We start from the raw sequence: 18,927 nt of genomic DNA on the forward strand, positions 1-18,927 counted from the left end.
GATCATATAGGAAAAGCAATACTTATTGGTCAACATTAAGAAACTACTTACAACTGGGTATGGTAGCTAAATGCCTGTAATCCCAGCTACTCAAGAGGCTGAAGCTGGAGGATCCCAAGTTCAAGGGCAGCCTCAGTCACTTAGTGAGGCTATAAGCAACTTGAGGAGACCCTGTCTCAAAATAAAATATTTTAAAAGGCTGGGGATATAGTTCAGTGGTAAAGTGCCCATGAGTTCAATTTCAATACCAACAAAACAAAATAACCTCCCTCCAAAAAAGGAAAGAAATAAACTATCTACAGAATCACAGAACATAAGATTTAGACAGGATTTTAAAGATCTTCTTGCTTAATCCCTTGTTTTAAGAAAAGGAAGTTGAGCTCAAAGAAATACAATGATTTTCTAGAGGGCTGACAGTGACTAAAATTAATTTTTTTGATCTTATTTTAAAGACTTGTTAATGGGTCTCACAATGGATCCATGGGCAAATTTTCTTTATTTAAACCACTTGTTGAAAAAAAAAATGCTTCCTTCTATCTGTTTCAGGTACCTTTCTTTTTCTAAGTCAAACAGGTTAATACCTGATTCAGGTGTGAATTATGAACTGTTCTTATTTCCATACATATTATTAATTTTACTTAAAGTCTGATTACATGGATTAGTAAAAAGAAAAAAATCCCAAACTCACATTTTCGGTGTTCCATATTTTACTAAAAACAAAAGTCTAGACTAATGTGGATTTTTTTTTTTTAAACCAAGAAACCTGGATTTTGTCAAACTGTCAATCTAAATATACTTTTGGTAAATTCAAGTAGACTATAAAGGCTAATTTCAATTTTTAGGTATGAGCACTGGGAAGGGAAGCACTATTTTCCCATCACCCAAACCACAATCAGCACAAGGAAAATAGAAAATAAAATTCTGTACCCTGACATCACTTCTAGATGAAGCTGTCCTGATACAGTTAAGAAAGCAGGAACATTGAAGAAATTCTCCTCAGGTAACTTTATTTTGCTTGAAGGCTGCAAAGGAAAAACATAAGCCACAGAAAGCTATTACATATTTTGCTTTACTTTTCACATTTACACACATGCCAGAACTAAAAATCAGTGCAATTCAACCTATGCAAGGACTGATCATTCTCAAGAAAATAAAGGTGGTTCTCAGCACATATCTAAAAGAGAAAATGCCTATTTAGAAAATACAAAAGTCATGTAAATTTTGCCCCATATTTTTAAAACACAAAAACCAAGGGATGAGGTACCTTTGTTATAAAGTATACTTCTCCATAAAAAGTGATTCTGATTAAGGGGCAAACCAAGACTAGAGTTTCTAAATTTATAATTTTAAATGCAAAGAATTACATAATTTCTCCAACTCCTAACCTACAGCTGAGGCTTAATTATCTCAAGGGAACAGCCTTTGGAACACATTATTAAGACAGTGACAGTGCTTTTAACAGAAATTTTTGTTAACACATTATAAAGTTATAAACAAATTACAATCAATCCTTTGTATCTACAAGTTCTGCATTTGCAGATTCAGCCAACCTCAGATTGAAAATATTCAGAAAAAGGAAAACTTTCATCTGTTCTGAATGCATACAATTTTTCCTTGTCATCATCCCCCAAACAGTACAGTTTAATAACTATTTACATAGCTTTTACATTACATTAGGTGTCATAAGTAATTAAGAAATGATTTAAAGTATATGGAGGATGTGCATGGGTAATAAGTGAATGTATGTTATATTTTTATATAAAGAACATGAGCATTTTCAGATTTTGGTATTCTTGGGGTCTTGGAATCAATCAATGGCACACAGATACCTAGGGATTAAGCTCTATTAAATATTCATTGCAGTTAAGAAGTAGAAATAATTTAACCCAATCTTTAAAGGATACAATGAGCAATTAGGCATTTATAAACTTTTATGTAGAGAGAATGATTATTCCATTTGAAAAAGGTAATAAACAAGCCAGCCAACATTTATAAGAGGTGTGCTTAGAAATAAAGCTATTTTGGGGTCCAAGTACAATTTAAACAATATAGTTAAGAAAACTTCTGAATCAAGTTTATTACTATCATACTACTTTTTTGGAAGAAAGCAAAATTTTCTAATCTCATATTTTAAACTGCACATTTATTTGAAAGTGTTTTAGTGTAACAGTGAAGTTATCATACAATAAAGTCAATTTTAAGTATGTAATAGAAAACATAGGACTCCTTTGAATACACTTAACACCAAACTTTAAATTATGGAAACACATGAAATAGAGGTATCATTTAATTTCATTGGCTATTCTAAAACTATTGCATATTATGTGTAGATGTGTGAGTTTAAATAAGAAATGTACAGTTAAAATTACCAATTGAAAATTTTCATTTTATTTTTTCAAACTTACTTTGCTATTGACCCTAGAGATCCTATACATAAATTATTTTTTAAAAGTCCATCTTTGGGCTGGGGATGTAGCTCAGTGGCAGAGTGTTTGTCTAGCACGTACTAGTTTCTTGGGTTCAATCTGTAGAATTTCAAATAACAACAAAAAACTTTAGATCCCATTAATCATGAAAGAATATTGTTTTCAAGGACTTATATACTCAAAACTAATTGACCTCAAAATAAAAGCTATGTTCTGTGTTATTTCATAACTAATTATTCACTGAAAACTGCTTTCCAAATAAGGTCCCGAAAACTTTGTAAGTCTATAATACCCTCTCCCCTTCACTTCTTTGGTCTATAATTTGCATAGGATATTTATCCCAAATTTACTTAAAGCAATTTCTGTCATTCCTTGTACATTTAAAAAAGTCAGTCTTTATTTCTAGATTTTAATCTTTTACTTATTAGCACTAGTACAAAATGGATTTTGATCTTATATTTAAATGGGTGCAAACAGGGCTGGGGTTGTGGCTCAGCTGTAGAGTACTCGCCTAGCATGTGCGGAGCACTGGCTTTGATCCTCAGCACCACATAAAAATAAAATAAATAGTTGTGTCCAACCACAACTAAAACAAAATATTTTTTTTTAAATGGGTACAAACATAATGCCACTTCATTATACCTCTCAAGATTATGTGCGACTGTTTATCATTGAAATAACTATATTATTATAAATTATTATTCTATCTTATAATTATTAAATTGATTTTTTCTTCCATATTTTTATTGGTTTATTATAGTTGTAGTTAATGGTGGAATTTGTTGTTACATATTTGTATATGCTCATGATAAAACAACATAATTTGGCCAATATCATTCCCTAGTATTTTTCCTTTCACTTCTCTCCTCTCTCCCCTGGACTCAGTGTAATTTTCTTTCTTTCTTTTTTTAATTAGAGCCTTATAGATGGTAATGGTGTTCACAAACTCATAAATGCATGGAATCGATTTTGGTTCACAATCACCCCTTTTCCCTCTGGCCCTCACTCTCCTCCCCTATTCTCTTTCCTCTACTCTGCTAGATTTCTTTTCACTTGTCTATTTGTTCTTTTTACTTATACGTAAGGGTGAAATTTCCTGTGGTATATTTGTATGTGCACATAACATGATTTTTTAAGAATTCATCCTGGCCGGGCTTGGTGGTACAAGCCTGTAATTTCAGTGGCTTGGAAGGCTGAGGCAGGAGGATTGCAAGTTTAAGGCCCAGCTTCAGGAACTTAGCGAGGCCCTAAGCAACTCAGCAAGGCCCTGTCTCAAAAATTTAAAAAAAAGGAGGTGGGGTGGGGATGCCACCCTGCTAGGTTCAATCTCTAGTACCCACCCCCCCCAAAAAAGCATTCTGCATTGCCTCCCCTCTCCCATCTCTCCATTCTGCCTCTTGATCACCAGATTCTTCTTCACTACTGATCTTTCCTGTATCTTTTTTTTTTTAATATCATCTCCTTCCCTCCTCCTTTCCTTTATTTCACTCTAGCTTCCACATAAGAGAGAGAACATTCAACCTTTGAATTTTTTTTTAATATTTATTTTTTAGGTGTAGATGGACACAACACAATGCCTTTATTTTTATGTGGTGCTGAGGATCGAACCCGGGTCCCGTCCGTGCTAGGCAAGCGCTCTACCACTAAGCCACAATCCTAGCCCCAACCTTTGAGTTTTTGAGTGTGGCTAGCAAATGCCTTAATTTCATTCTTCTTTATGGTTGTAGAATTCCTTTGTGTATATACCACAATTTCTTTACCCATTCATCTGTTGATGAGCACCCAGGTTGTTCCATGATTTAGCTATTGTGAACTGTGTTGCTATAAATACCGAGGTGGTTGTATTGCTATAGCATTCTGATTTTAGTTCTTTTGCCAAAATACCGAGGAGTGGAACAGCTATACTATGTTATACTTGGTTACATTCCTAGTTTTGTGAGGAGACTGCATAATGCTTTTCATAGTGGTTCTACTAGTCTGCAGTCCCACCAACAGTGTACCTTTTCCCACACAACCTAGCCAGTATTTATTATTGTCTGTATACTTAATCTTTGCCATTCTGACTGGAGTACAGTTTTGATCTGCATTTCTCTAATTGCTAACCATATTGAACATTTTTCAAATATCTGTTGGCCATATATATTTCTTCTTTTCAGAAGTGTTTGTCTACTTTATTTACCCATTTATTAACTGGGTTGTTTGATTTTTTTTTTTTTTTTGTATCAACCACTGAGCTACATCCCTAGCCCTCTTTATTTTTTGAGACAGGATCTTGCTAAGTTGCTCAGGACCTCTTTAAATTGCTGAGGTTGGCTCTGAACTTGCAGTTCTCCTGCCTCAGCTTCGTGTGCTGCTGAGATTATAGGCATGTGCCACCATGCTTATAATTTTTAGTGTGAATTTTTTTGAATTCTATATATTCTATATTAATTCTGTCTCAGAAGCGGAGTTAGCAAAGATATTCTTCCATTCTGTAGATCCCCCCCTTCACATTCTTAATTGTTTCCTTTGCTGTGCAGAAGTTTTTTTTTTTTTATGCCATCCCATTTATTAACTCTAGGCATTATTTCCTGAGCTTTAAGAGTCCTACTGAGAAAGTTGTTGCCTATGCTTGTATATTGAAATGTTGACCCTATGATTTCTTCTAGGAATTGCACAGTTTCTGATCTAATTAGTAGGCCTTTGATCCATTTTGAGTTGTTTTTGTGCAGGGTCAAAAATAAGGAAAATGTTTCATTCTTCTACATAACCAGTTTTACCCATATCATTTGTTAAAAAGGCTTTTCTCCAAAGTATGTTTTTGGCACCTTTGTCAAGGATCAGATGATTGACTCCTACGGTCTGTTTTTATGTCTTCTATTCTATACCACTGGTATATTTGTTTTTATGCCAGTTCCATGCAGTTGTTTCTATAGTGCTGTAGTATAATTTGAAGTCAGGTATTAGAGTTGCTGTGGCTATCCTGGATCTTTAACAAACGAATTTTAGAACTGTTTTTTCTAGTTCTACAAAGAATGTCATCCGTATTCTGATGGGGATCACACTGAACCTACATATTGCTGTTAGAAATATGGACATTTTAACAATATTAATTCTGCCTATCCATGAACATGGGAAGTTTTTCCACCTTCTGAGGTCTTCTTTGATTTCTTTCTTCAATGTTCTATAGTTTTCATTGTACAGGTTCTCCACATCCTTAGTTAGAGTTATTCCTAAGTATTTTTTTTTTTTGAGGTTGTTGTGAATGGATTGTTTTCCTGATTTCTTTCTCAGCAAATTCATAATTGGTGCATAGGAAAGCTACTGATTTTTGTATGCTGACTTTGTTAATATGCTACTTTGCTGAATTTGTTTATTAGCTTTAGCATTCTTTTGGTGTAGCTTTCTGGATCTACTCTAAGATCATGCCATCTGTAAACAATGGTAATTTGACTTCTTCCTTTCCTATTTTTATCCCTTGTATTTCTTGTCTTGCCTAATTTCTCTGGCTAGAATTATTTCTAGTACTACACTGAATAAGTATGATGAGAATGGCTTGTCTTAGTTCTAGATTTTAAAGGAAATGTTTTCAGTTTTTCCCCATTCACTATGATGTTGGCTTTGGGTTTATCATATACAGCCTTTATGATGTTAGGGTAGGTTTCTTCTATCCCTAGTTTCTTCAGTGCTTTTATCATGAATGGGTGCCAAATTCTGTCAAAGAATTTCTCTGCATTTATTGAGCTCACTTAAGTAATTTTTGTCCTTAATTCTATTTATGTGATGAATACTACAAATAAACTTAATTGCAAAATATTAAAAATATTTGTTTTAAAAAGTAATCACTGAGAGTGATCTCAGCAAAACTGGTCGAGTAAATAGCTCTAAAGACCTATCCCACTACAGAAAAGCACCCCCTCCAAAAAAAAAAAAAAAAGAGCTGACATTGTGGGCACTCTAGAAAACAGTTAAAGGTTTAAAGCAACCAAGAACTTAAAAATAGAAGAATTCACCTGCCAACAGCAGAATTCATGCTCATTTCAAATGCACCTGGACCATTTTCTAAGAGATCATATTCAAGGCCATAAAAACATCTCAAAATTTTTTTAAAAATTAAAATCATACAAAATATCTTCTTTGACCACAATGGAATAAAACTAGAAATGTAAAATAGTGTGTTTACCAGGGAAAAAAGTGGTGGTTTCTTAAAAAGTTGAAATATATTTACTGTGACCTAGTAATTCTACTACTAGGTATATATATATATATATAAAATATTTAAAATGAAGTTTTAAAATAAATATTTATACACAAATATTTGTAATAACACTATTCTCAGTAGACAAAAGATAGAAACAACTCAAATATCCATCAGTGGAAAATGGATAACTCAAATGTGGTATATACAATAATAGATACTATTCAGCCACAGAAGGAATTTTTGTACACTTATACATTATTTAAATTAAATTTATTATGAACGTACTAAGTGCCACAAATGTACCCTTTAAAATGGTTAATTTTATGTTAACTGAGTTTTACCTCAACTTTGTGAAAAGTGCACATAAAAGAATAATTATTAACCAGATGTGGTAGTGTAGGCCTACAGTCCCAGCTAGTGGAGGCAAAGGCGGGAAGATGGCTTGAAGCCAGGAATTCAGGGCCAGCCTTAACAAAATAGCCAGAACTTGCCTAAAAAAAAAGTAACAGTTGCATCTGAGAAGTTAAAAAACTACTAACCTAGAATAGCAAATATACAATTTAGGACTACAATATTAAATTTGTGATCTTAAATACTTCACTAATAATGAAGAAATAATAAAACTAATGAATTAAATACCCAAATTGTGACTGCCAGGGGAAAGGATTTCTTTAATGAGTTCCTAAAACCACATGTGACAAACCAAAATACTGACAAATCTGAATACATTAAAACTAAGGACTTTAATGAAGGAAGATACACGCAAAGAATGATAGATTTAAGAGTAAAATATTTGTAACACCTAAAATTGGCAAGTGATTAAGAAGATATAGGAATACTACCTGCCAAGAAAACAAGAAAAAAAAATGTTTGCTTCCCAAATTGGGAAAATAGAGTTACAGAAAAGAATATTCAAATGATCAAGATGCATATGAAGAATAACTCAAACTCTCCAGGAATCAGATAAATGCAAATTAAAAAAAGACATTTTAAGAAAACGTATACATCAGATAGATAAAAATGAGAAAGTTGTATAATTTCAACTGTAGGTGTAAATTCATATGGTAGCAGAATTCTAAGATATGCTCCCATGATTCCCACCTCCTGGCTATTTAATCAAATACCAATCCAATTACTGATATGAATTGATTTTGCAAATTTAATTGAAGTTCCAAATCAGATGACTTCAAGATCCAGAGGTTATCTGGATATACCAGACATGAGCTCTTAACAGTACAAAGTTTTCTACTGCAACAGATTTGCAAGATAAGGATCTGATATGACTCTGCTGCTCAGATGGAAAGGAACACATGAAGAGGTCCTAACAGCAGTCTCTAAGAGCTGAGATCAACTTGGCCAGCAGCCAGAAGAAAATAGGAGCTTCAGTCCAACAACTGCAAAGAACTGAATTCTGCTAGTAAAAGGAGTTAAGTCTGTCTGGTAGAGAACTTCAAGATGCAGATGAGAATGCAGCCAGATGGCTTCAGCCTTGAAAGAGGAGAACCTAGGAGAACCCAGCCAGGCCAGTTTGGATTTCTAACCTACAGAACTAAAAGCAAATAAATGGATGTTGTTTTGGGAAACTAACTTTGTAGTAATTTGTTATCAAGCAATAGAAAACAAATTCACAGGAAATAGGTGGCCTCCAGAAAATGCTGGTAGAGTATAAACTAGTATTAACTAGTACTGCTATTCTTAAATAAAATTAAGACTGCACACACCTTACAATATATACCCTTGATAAAATTTTCATACAGATCCATTAGGATCTGTGTATAAGACTATCACAGGATTTTTTTTCTAGGTGTAAGTTAGAACTGGAAACAACTAAGAGTTCATTATTAGGAGAATGTGTAAATGAAATGTTGCAGAAACCTAACAATTCAATACTCTATAGCAATTAAAGGTGACAAATTTATCTACAACATAAACAGAATTTCAAAACAAGTTAAATGAAAAAAAAGGAAACAGAACAAGACACATAATACACTGTCATTTTTGTGAATTTAAAATGTAATTTTGCCACAATGTAAATAAAAATCCTACAAATTATTTCTAGTTGATAAAATAAAGACAATATAAGGTTCAATGATTCATCACAAAGTGAATGCCTTTATGTCTATAACTCAGATGATAAGACAGAATAAAAACAACATCCCAGAAAACTGACACCCCTACCCATCCTTTTTCCCTCCCCAAAGTTAACTGGTAACCTGACCATCAACTTCATATTAATTTTCTGTTTCTGATTTTATATAAGTGCAAACATAAGTATGCATTCTTTTATATCTACTTAATTCGCTCTCAATTTATAGTTACATGAAGCTCAATAGTAGAGTGTTTGCCTAGTGTTCACGAAGGCCAGCACAGAAAAATAGTTAAACATGACTTATCCATGTGGTTGTTGGTAGATATCTAAATACCTGAATTGTTTCCAACTTGAAACTAATATGACTAATGCTGCTGTATACATTTCATAAATGTCTAGTGATATGTACTTATATGGAATAGACTTGTGAAATCATAGGGTGTGCATATCTTTGATGAGCATTATGCCTCTTTCCCTAAGTGGTTATACCAATGGCCTTTGCCACAGCACTGCATAAAATTTTGCACTACACTGTACCAAAATAGTGACTGTCAAAATATGGTCTGTAGATGTCTAGGGTTTCCCAACACCCTTTTGAGAAAATTTATGAGATCAAACCATTGTCATAATATAACTAACAAGTTATTTGTCTTTTTTTATTGGATTGACATTTACACTGATGATGCAACAATAGTGGATAAAACTGTTCAAATCAAAGCAGTGGCACCAAACTATAGGTATAGTCATCATGTACCATCATGTACTCAAAATGAAAAAATAAAAAATAAAAAAGCCAGTTACACTTAAGAAGCCATTTGATGAAGCCATTTCAATGATTAATTGTATTAAATACTGTCTCATATATCTTTTTAATATTTGGTGCAACAAAATAGGAAGTATACATAAAACACTTGTGCTACAAAATGAAGTATGAGGGTATGTGTCGGTCAGGTTTCTGTTACTGTGACAAAATACCTGAGATAAACTTAAAAGGAGGAAAGGTTTTGGTTTACAGTTTAGACCCTGGTCAGATGGCTCTGTTGCTTTTGGACCTGTGTTGAGGCAGAGCATCACATGGTAAGGCAAAGCTGCTTACCTAATGGTGGCCAGGAAGTGAAGAGATAGTAAAGGGGCCAGGGTTCCAACATACTCTTCAAGGCCATTCCCCTTCACCCTCCACACCCCTTCCTGTAGGCCTCAGTTCCCAAAGGTTCAACTTCTTTCTAAGAGTGCCACAGACTGGCAAACAATCCTTTAATACATGAGTCTTTGGGGGACATTCCAGATCCAAATTATTGCAGATGTCTTTATCAAGTAAAATTGAGATGAGACTGCAGCGAGTTGCTTCATTTCATGAAATACCAATTTTAATTCAAAAATGTCTTACATTCCTACCATGATTATTCCATCTTAAATATTAAGTGGATATTTCTCCAAAATGACCGATAGGGAGTCTTCTATCATTTCAAAGAAAATAGCTGACAACTAGATTTGGGAAAATGTGAACTCAAACTGTGAGTTTGATAACTTCCTAATCTTTATTTTTGATGATAGTGCAAAGCAATGTTAATGAATGTGATTTTTTATATATATATTATATGAGATGTGTCACCACCTTAAATTCTCCACGATTCAGAGAATCGATATAAGATGCTACAAAGTCAGGTATAGGTGAAAGATCCAAAGCATACACTAGACCAAAGGATTTCAGTGTAACAGAGAGAGTATGAAAAGATCAGAATAAATTCATGATACTGTCATGGGAAGAGTGTTCTAGGCCTGAAGAATGTCCAGCAGAAAGATCAGTAAGTTATGTACATTCAACATTGTAACTAACTATCAAACTAACTATCATTTGTTGAGTTACAGTGTAGCTATCACAAAATAGCTACCATAATCTGAAAGGGCAATTAGAGTACTCCTTTTTCTAACTAATCTATATGATTATATTAATATACTCCAACCAAAACAACATATTATAAGAGACTGAATGCATGCATACACATACAAAAAGAGAATCAGCTGGCTTCTATAGTGCTAGACATTAAAGGGAAGTACAAATATATGAAACAATACCATTCTTCAAACATTGTAACTAATGTTTAAGAAACTACCACTTTTTAAATAAAAATTTCTTTAGTTGTACATGGACTCGATACCTTTGTTTTATTTACTTGCTTTTTTTTTTTTTAATGTGGTGCTGAGGATCGAACCCAGGGCCTCGCATGTGCTAGGCAAGCACTCCACCACTGAGCCACAATCCCAGCCCCAAGAAACTACCATTTGTTGAAGTACAGTGTAACTATCACTAAATACCTCAAAAATCTGAAAATTCTCCTAATTTTAAATATTCATTACTTCATTTAAAAATACATATAATAAACCTATTACATGTTAACATGTAATGTTTTAAAATGTTTTTATGGAAAATAAATAATTTTTAAAACCCACCAAAAAAAAAGCACCTTGAGGTCCTCCATAAAGTTTTAATATAAAAGGATCTTGGGGGGCTCGAAATGTGGCTCAAGTGGTAGTGTGCTCACCTGGCATGCTTGAGGCACTGGGTTAGATCCTCAGCATCACATAAAAAAAATAAACATATTGTATCCAGGGGCTGGGATGTGGCTCAAGCGGTAGCGCATTCGCCTGGCATGCATGCAGCACGGGTTTGATCCTCAGCACCACATACAAACAAAGATGTTGTGTCGGCCAAAAAACAAATATTAAAATTCTCTCTCTCAAAAAAAAAAAAAAGATATTGTATCCACCTAAAACTAAAAAATAAATATTTTTTAAAAAAAAAAGGATCTTGGGAACTGCTGTACCAAAACCATCTGTCTCTCTCACAAGAAAAGTGAGTTTAACATAATCAAATTTTAAAATAAAGTCTTAACAAATACATGTCCAAGTAAAGAAATTATGGTCTTATGGTCTTCCAATCAAACCTCAAGCCTACTGCCAGAGTAATCTTTATAAAACTGCAATTTTGATTACTTTGATAACAGTACAAAAATCCTCTTCCCCATAGCCTCTCTTGGACTGGCTTCCCAGGAACTGCATTTTCTGGCTTTTACCTTCGCAAATCCTTCTCTAATTCCATTCTTCACTCTAGTGATGTTTAGTTACAAAATGCTCTTGGCAGATGGGGATACAGCTCAGTTGGCAGAGTACTTGCCTCGCATGCACAAGGCCCTGGGTTCAAGTCCCAGCACCACCACCAACCAAACAAACAAACAAAACAAAAACAAAAACAAAACAACTCTCACTGATCCCTGGGTCTTTGCACACAGTACATATAGTACATAATCCCTCTACCAAGAATTCCGCTATCCTATTCATGCTGGCATGTCCTTCAAAATTCAGATCAGGGCTGGGGATGTAGCTCAGTGGTAGAGTGCTTGCCTGGGATGTATCAATCCCACCACTGGAAACAATAACAACAAAAAAATCCACAACACTTTAGTTCCGAGATCACTTACTCATGAAGCTCTCTTACCTCTAAGAAAATCACCTCCCAACCCCAAGTCCATGCTTGGGCTATGGAAAATAAAACTGCTTTGTGCTTCTGTAATAATCTACACACACACACACACACACACACACACGTAGATTATTATACGTGTGTATGTATATATGTATATCTCAATCATTCATTCATGAAAGTACTATAATAGACTTCGGAGAGCAAGAGCAATGATTAAGACAGAAAATGTTGTGGTTGGGAATGCACCTCAGTGGTAGAGTGAGATACATTCAACATGTGTGAGGGCCTGGGTTAGTTCACCAGCAAACCTCCCCCACCACCAACACACACAAAGAACAAACAATTGAAGATGTGAACTCTCAAAGAGCCTGCATTCTCATGGGAAGGAAAAAAAGTGAATAGGTAAACTAACAAGATAATTACAAGTTGGGACCTTTAAAGATCATGATAAAGAGCTTGATTCTTAAGAATGACAAGCAACCACTGAAATATTTTAAGCAGGATTGTGGCACAATGTGCATAAAGGATTACTCTAGTGTCTGAGTAGAGAACAGAAAACATAGGGACAAGACTGTAAGTAGGAGACCAATCAAAAGGCAAGTAAAGAGCATCTTGAAATAGACTGGTAATACTGTAAACAAATTGAGAGATCAAGGATTTTTTATAGAAAGGAACCCTAAAAAATTAAATGATAAATTAGATGTGGGATCTGGGGAGACAGGCTAGAGAACCATGAATTACAATTTGACTTCTAGGTTTTTTTACGTAAGCAAACAAACAGATAGCAGTCATTTTTATGAAGACCAAAAAGACTGTTAAGACTAAGAGGCTTTGGAGGGAAGGAATCAAGAGTTTTATTTAATACATATTAATTTTGAATGCACACTAGACATCAATGGGAAAATGTCAAGTAGGCAATTGGTTCTATAAATCTGGAGCTCAGAAAATAGAGGCTGGAACTGGAGATAAAAGGTTGGTAGAAGTCAGTATGTAGACATACAGTCTTGGAACTGGGTAAATCACCAGGGGAGGGATTATGGACGAGTGCTTCTCACTGATGATGAAAATGTTTCCTAGAAAATAATTAGGAATTTATAGGGGCATTTTGTGGGCAGGAGTCAAAGATGTCCTGCAATATATTCAAAGTCCTAAATAAACAAGACTTTTTAAACTGCAGTCTTTCAACTTTTTCCTGTTCTGTCAGACATCTGTCTGTATAGGTGATGAGTAAATCAATCAAACAACATAGATCTGAGCCACCTGACAGCCATTACTTTTATCTAATTTATATAATAATTTTCAGTATGCATTTTGTTTGGATGAGACTTTTCAGCATAAACCAATACAAAGGACTACTTAAGAGTCCTTTGAATCTTTTCTATCTATGACTTAACTAACTTTTCCTGGTCATATAAAATTTCTAGGAGCAATACAATTTAGTTCAGCCTTTCTCTATCATGTACAACAGAAAAAAATTTTGGTAAGTTGTTTTGCCATTGGAAGACAGAAAACAGCGGTGAAGAAAGGGAAAACCAAGAACAAGCAGAAATTTTAAAATGTGTGTAGCCCAGTGAGTTTCATATCACAGGGGTCTAAATCCTTTTTTTTTTTGTTTGTTTGAAAATTCCCAAGAAAACAGTAAATAAATATTTTGAATTGCCCTCCAGTTATCTATTCTCACAGCAGAACAAATATAGATAAGTAGTTTCATGATCTCAAGGGAATGAAATAGAAAAACCCACACAAATCTGACTCTGTCTTCATATAAAATGTAACAAGGAGAGAGCAAGCAGAGTTAGCTGTGCAGTGGAATACAATCAACAATGAAAAATTTACTTGACCCAATAATCATCAAAGCACTCAGCATATTTTATCTCCTTTTGATTTTTCCAACTTCTACTTTGTCCCCTCTCTTCACCTTTTCCTTCACTCTTTTTATTTACAATCCCAGAGAGGAAAAGTGGAGAACAAAATATATAAATATGAAGCATGCCACAGAAACCTAAGAGGTCTAAAATCAAAATAGTATGCTACCATTCAGTTCATCTCAATCTGCAATTTCCTTTAAAGATCATGAAGGAAAAGGAGAATGCTCACCATCTGTGTATTCCACATCACCTGTGAATATTCTATTTTCTTTCTTGATCCCAGGTAAGTGCTTATAATGAGGCTTTACCTTCATGATGCAGATAGTAAAGAATTCAAGAACCTTTGAGTTATATAAGAACTTACTTCAACTTCCCGCATTAAATGTTAAGCCAAATGTCATACACCACTGTTTTTGGCAAGATCTGTAGTAAAGTCCAGGTTTCTCAGTCTTACAATTACCTTTTTTATATACCAAGTTGTTTCTATATTTTTTTTCCTGTATTCATGAAATGAATCCACAGTATTCAAATTATCTTTTTTATTATTTATTTTTTAGTTTTAGGTGGACATAATATCTTTATTTTTTATTTTTATGTGGTGTTGAGGATCGAACCCAGCGCCCCGTGCATGCCAGGTGAGCGTACTACTGCTTGAGCCACATCCCCAGCCCAGCAAATTATCTTTTTTAAAAAGTGTATTATTTCAGGGGTTGGAATTCTGGCTCAGCAGTAGAGCACTCGGCTAGCACATTCGAGGCCCTGGGTTCAATCCTCAGCACCACATAAAAATAAATAAATAAAATAAAGGTATTGTGTCCAACTACAACTAAAAAATATTTTAAAAAGTGTATTATTTCAAAGCACAGATTCTGATCTTATAAAACAAAACATAGGGACTAAATCTGCCATAAAGTCCCCAAAGATTTTCAGTTTGGTAGTTTCCTGTTTTCAAGCTATGGATAAGAAATCTACAAATTGGGTTACTATCTTTGCTAAATGAATTGTCCTGACATGCCATTAGACTGCCATCTCAAATATAAAAACTAAAGCCAGTGGAAACAGGCTCAATAAACAGGCATTCTACTTTGCTGTTTATGTTAGCTCAAGATTTTCCAATTATTAACAAGCCATAAGTGTAGGCCTATTGCTGATCTAATAGTTTCAAATAAGTCCAGTTTTTGTTCTCATACTTTCTAATCACAAATATGTATTTTGGTGTCCTTGAACTTCTTAAATAAAAGTAATTGTTCTTAAAATAAGGGTCCAATTATATTCCAGAACACTCACTAACTAGAAAACAAACCCACTCTTAGTCTTAAGAAAGGTTTATTCTGGCAAGTATTTGAGCAAAAAGAAAGGAAGTTGTTAGTTCAGACTGTTTGTAAACATCTGCTTTCCTGCTGAGCAGTCTGAGAAAGAGAAAGAAAACAAAGAAGAAAAGGAGCTTGGAGTCCTCAGGATTCAAGGGTGAGGCTGTGCAAAACAAAAGGTGAAGAAACCCAGTGCTGACCCCCCTCCTCCAAGAAGAGTTAGTACAGCTTCTTGAAAAGATGTAGGATTACCCCATAAGAAATGTTATATGGGTTACCATTTTTAGGGAAAACAATGGGTTTCCCCACCTTTGAAACAAAGGATCAACTTCTTTAAAATTATATATATTAGATCTGTCTTCTACTTGGTCATCCCTGAGATTTATAGAACCTCCTAGCACAGATATCACCTCTGGAATTCCCTGCATACCCACTTTGGCCAGGTGACCACATCCCAATCCAGGTTTAGAAGGAAAACAAACTGGATCCTTCTTGGGAAGGGTCCTACCAAGTCCTGCTCATGACTGAGATAGGTGTTCAGACCACAGAATGAGGTTGGACTTACTACACATAAGGAAAGGGAGCCTTAATTTCTAATAGGGAGAAACAACGGATCTCAGCTCCAGATTTCATCAAATTCACTTTGAAAAGACTCTAATAATGTTCATAGTGATATGGAAAATCACATCCTGAAAACTGATCATCAATATAACCCAGACTACCTTCCCTCTGGTTGTTAAATTTGATGCCTGTCAGGTATTTCCCTGTGGAAATTCACATAATCAAAGGCAGTTACTTGGGACAAATAAATACTGTTGTCTAGCATATTCTGGAAATTAATCTCTGGAAATCTAATAATGATGTTACCACTTAGAAGTAAAAGATTTACAACAAACTCTGAAAGTAGAAATTGAGTACAATGAGACAAAGGCCTGAATGAAAGGGATTAAATATTCTGTTAGTGCATTAAATAAAAGGGACTGTAAACCTGCACAACAAGGAGGGCAGAAGCTCAAATGGTCCCATTCCGACTACACTGGGTCCCTATGGGCATGAGTTGCATGGCCTGGGTAAATAATTCTTGCAAAACTTGTGTCACAGATATTCCCAGCAGTTAAGGGGCCTCAAGCAAGAGCCCCCAAAGATCACATGACCTCCTTCCCTAGAAACCAATTACACCTCATGCCTCTCTAGGGGTTTGTGGTGGTGGTGGGGGGGTGCAACTGACCTTCTTGGTGAACTATATCTGGATGCAATGAAAGCCAATACTTTGAGGAGATATCTAATCAAACAGTGCTTGCTATAGCCTGAGCCAGTGTCTGATGGTATTGAGACTTTACCTGTCAGTTGAAGTTGAACCTGCACTTTGGTTCAACTGGCTATCTCTTTCATCCTGGCATTTTCTCAGATCAAATAAATCTCTTCCCCAGGGTCATTTGATCCCCATATTTTTATAGATTTAATTAAAATTCCTCAAGCGGGGGCTGGGGATGTGACTCAAGTGGTAGCGTGCTTGCCTGGCATGCGTGCGGCCCAGGTTCGATCCTCAGCACCACATACAAAGATGTTGTGTCCGCCGAAAACTAAAAAATAAATATTAAAAAACCTCTCTCTTTCTCTCTCCCTCTCTCTCTCTTTAAAAAAAAAAAAAATCCTCAAGGGGTTCCTAAAGAGTTTAAAGTCAGGAATCAGCAGCAAGTTTTGAATCAGTTCTCTTTTGGTGATCTATAATAAAAATGTTGATTGGATTAATTAATCAAGCATAATCAACAGTGAATAATTAATTATATGAGATAAACTCAAGAAAATTGCAAAAAAATAGATGCAACTAACAGAATGATAAGGAAAGAACTAATCACATTTATTATTACCTAATAATTGCTGTATTGGTGGAGGGGCAAAAGGATAGTCAGTGTAGATAATAAATAATTGCATCAGGAAGATGGGGGCTGATTCAAGAGGAAATAAAATGCTAATACCTCAAGAGTACTTCCCCCTTCTCCACCTGTTACCAAGGTAACCTGCCTCCAGGGCATTGTTGCTCTCTATAAGGAGTTGTTAATCAGAAGCCCCAGAGACATGAGGTGGGAGGGAAATTGCATGGAAATGGAGGGAGACCCTCATTGTTATACAAAATTACATATAAGAGGTTGTGAGGGGAATGGGAAAATAAACAAGGAGAGAAATGAATTACAGTAGATGGGGTAGAGAGAGAAGATGGGAGGGGAGAGGAGGGGGGATAGTAAAGGATAGGAAAGGTAGCAGAATACAACAGTTACTAATAGGGCATTATGTAAAAATGTGGATGTGTAACCGATGTGATTCTGCAATCTGTATTTGGGGTAAAAATGGGAGTTCATAACCCACTTGAATCTAATGTATGAAATATGATATGTCAAGAGCTTTGTAATGTTTTGAACAACCAATTAAAAAAAAAAAAAAAAGAAGCCGCCCCTGGATGACTCCCTTCCTGCTTGTATCCCTGGGCAGCTTTGTTCTTGTCCTTGGATCATTCTATCTTTTGGGTCCTGTAGGCAGGATGAGAGTAGGGGGCATGAGAACAAAGGAGATTAAAATCTATCCTTTAAATAAAACGTTTTGCTCTTGCCTCAATGTTTCTCGGGGGGTGTTCAATCTTCAACAATGAAGGAATAAGACTGGAACCTGATTCTCAACACCTGTATCATTGGGAGTCATGACTATAGTTAGATGTTACATAATACCATGTATGGGAGGTCTTATTCAACTACTGATGGAGACAGCTCTCACCAAAGTCCAGCCTCACATCAAAATAATCCTTCTGGACTGGAGCTTTGGCTCAGTGGTATAGTGTTTGCCTCTCATGCATGAGCCCCTGGGTTCGATCCTCAGCACCACATATAAATAAACAAATAAAATAAAGGTATTGTGTCCATCTACAACTAAAAAAAAATTAAGAAAAAAATCCTTCTGTACTAGATACAGTTGAATACAAATATCAAAAAATGTTATCCAAATTTGAAGCAAAGAATTTATATAGATCATATATAAGGGGGGAAATTGTAATATATATATTTTCTTTTATATCAAAATTAAACCTGTAATGCTAATGGAGCCATCTTAAGTTAGAGAAACCATATAGTCAGAATGGAGCCATTTAAAAATTCCCTAACAGGTATCCAGTCACAACTTCAGTCCTTTTCTGGGCCTGCTCCAATTTGAAATTAGCTAATCACATTGACTGTACCCCTGAACTCTTCCTCTCAGGAGGGAGGAGCAGTGATTGTTAGGGATAAATGCTGGTGGACTGAGTGCATGCCCCGGGGTGCTTGTTCATCGGATTCCCTTTGGGGGTGCAACATTCTGTAGAAGTACAAGTTCAACTTGCTGACTAACTTCTGTGCACTTGTTTGATTTTTTGTGGTACACCTCGGTTTTATCCCAAGTTAAGCAGTAAATTACAACTCTAGAGGGAGAATGCAGAATGTAGCCTGAGGAGAATCAGAGCTTCTAGGACAAGAATCTTCAGCATTGTTCCTTTGCTAGTAAAGCAATAAACCTTCTTTTTCCTTTTTCTAAAAACTGTGTCCT

At 35.2% G+C, this 18,927-nt stretch overlaps 1 protein-coding gene across 9 annotated transcripts in view; it reads right to left on the bottom strand.

Annotated features, from left to right (window-relative positions):
* The window catches only part of Nars2 (asparaginyl-tRNA synthetase 2, mitochondrial), a 140,991-nt gene that overhangs the window by 80,491 nt on the left and 41,573 nt on the right, over positions 1-18,927 (bottom strand). For 7 of the 9 annotated variants that reach the window (XM_021725133.3, XM_040284998.2, XM_040284999.2 and 4 more), the window contains one exon: positions 928-1,022. The exons of the other annotated variants lie outside the window; for them this stretch is intronic. In XM_021725133.3, the coding sequence (XP_021580808.1) occupies positions 928-1,022 (95 nt within the window). Of the gene's footprint in view, positions 1-927; positions 1,023-18,927 lie in introns of those variants that run through there. 9 annotated transcript variants of the gene reach the window in all.

This window comes from Ictidomys tridecemlineatus, chromosome 4 (genome assembly GCF_052094955.1).
Source record: "Ictidomys tridecemlineatus isolate mIctTri1 chromosome 4, mIctTri1.hap1, whole genome shotgun sequence".
NCBI classification, from domain to species: domain Eukaryota; kingdom Metazoa; phylum Chordata; class Mammalia; order Rodentia; family Sciuridae; genus Ictidomys; species Ictidomys tridecemlineatus.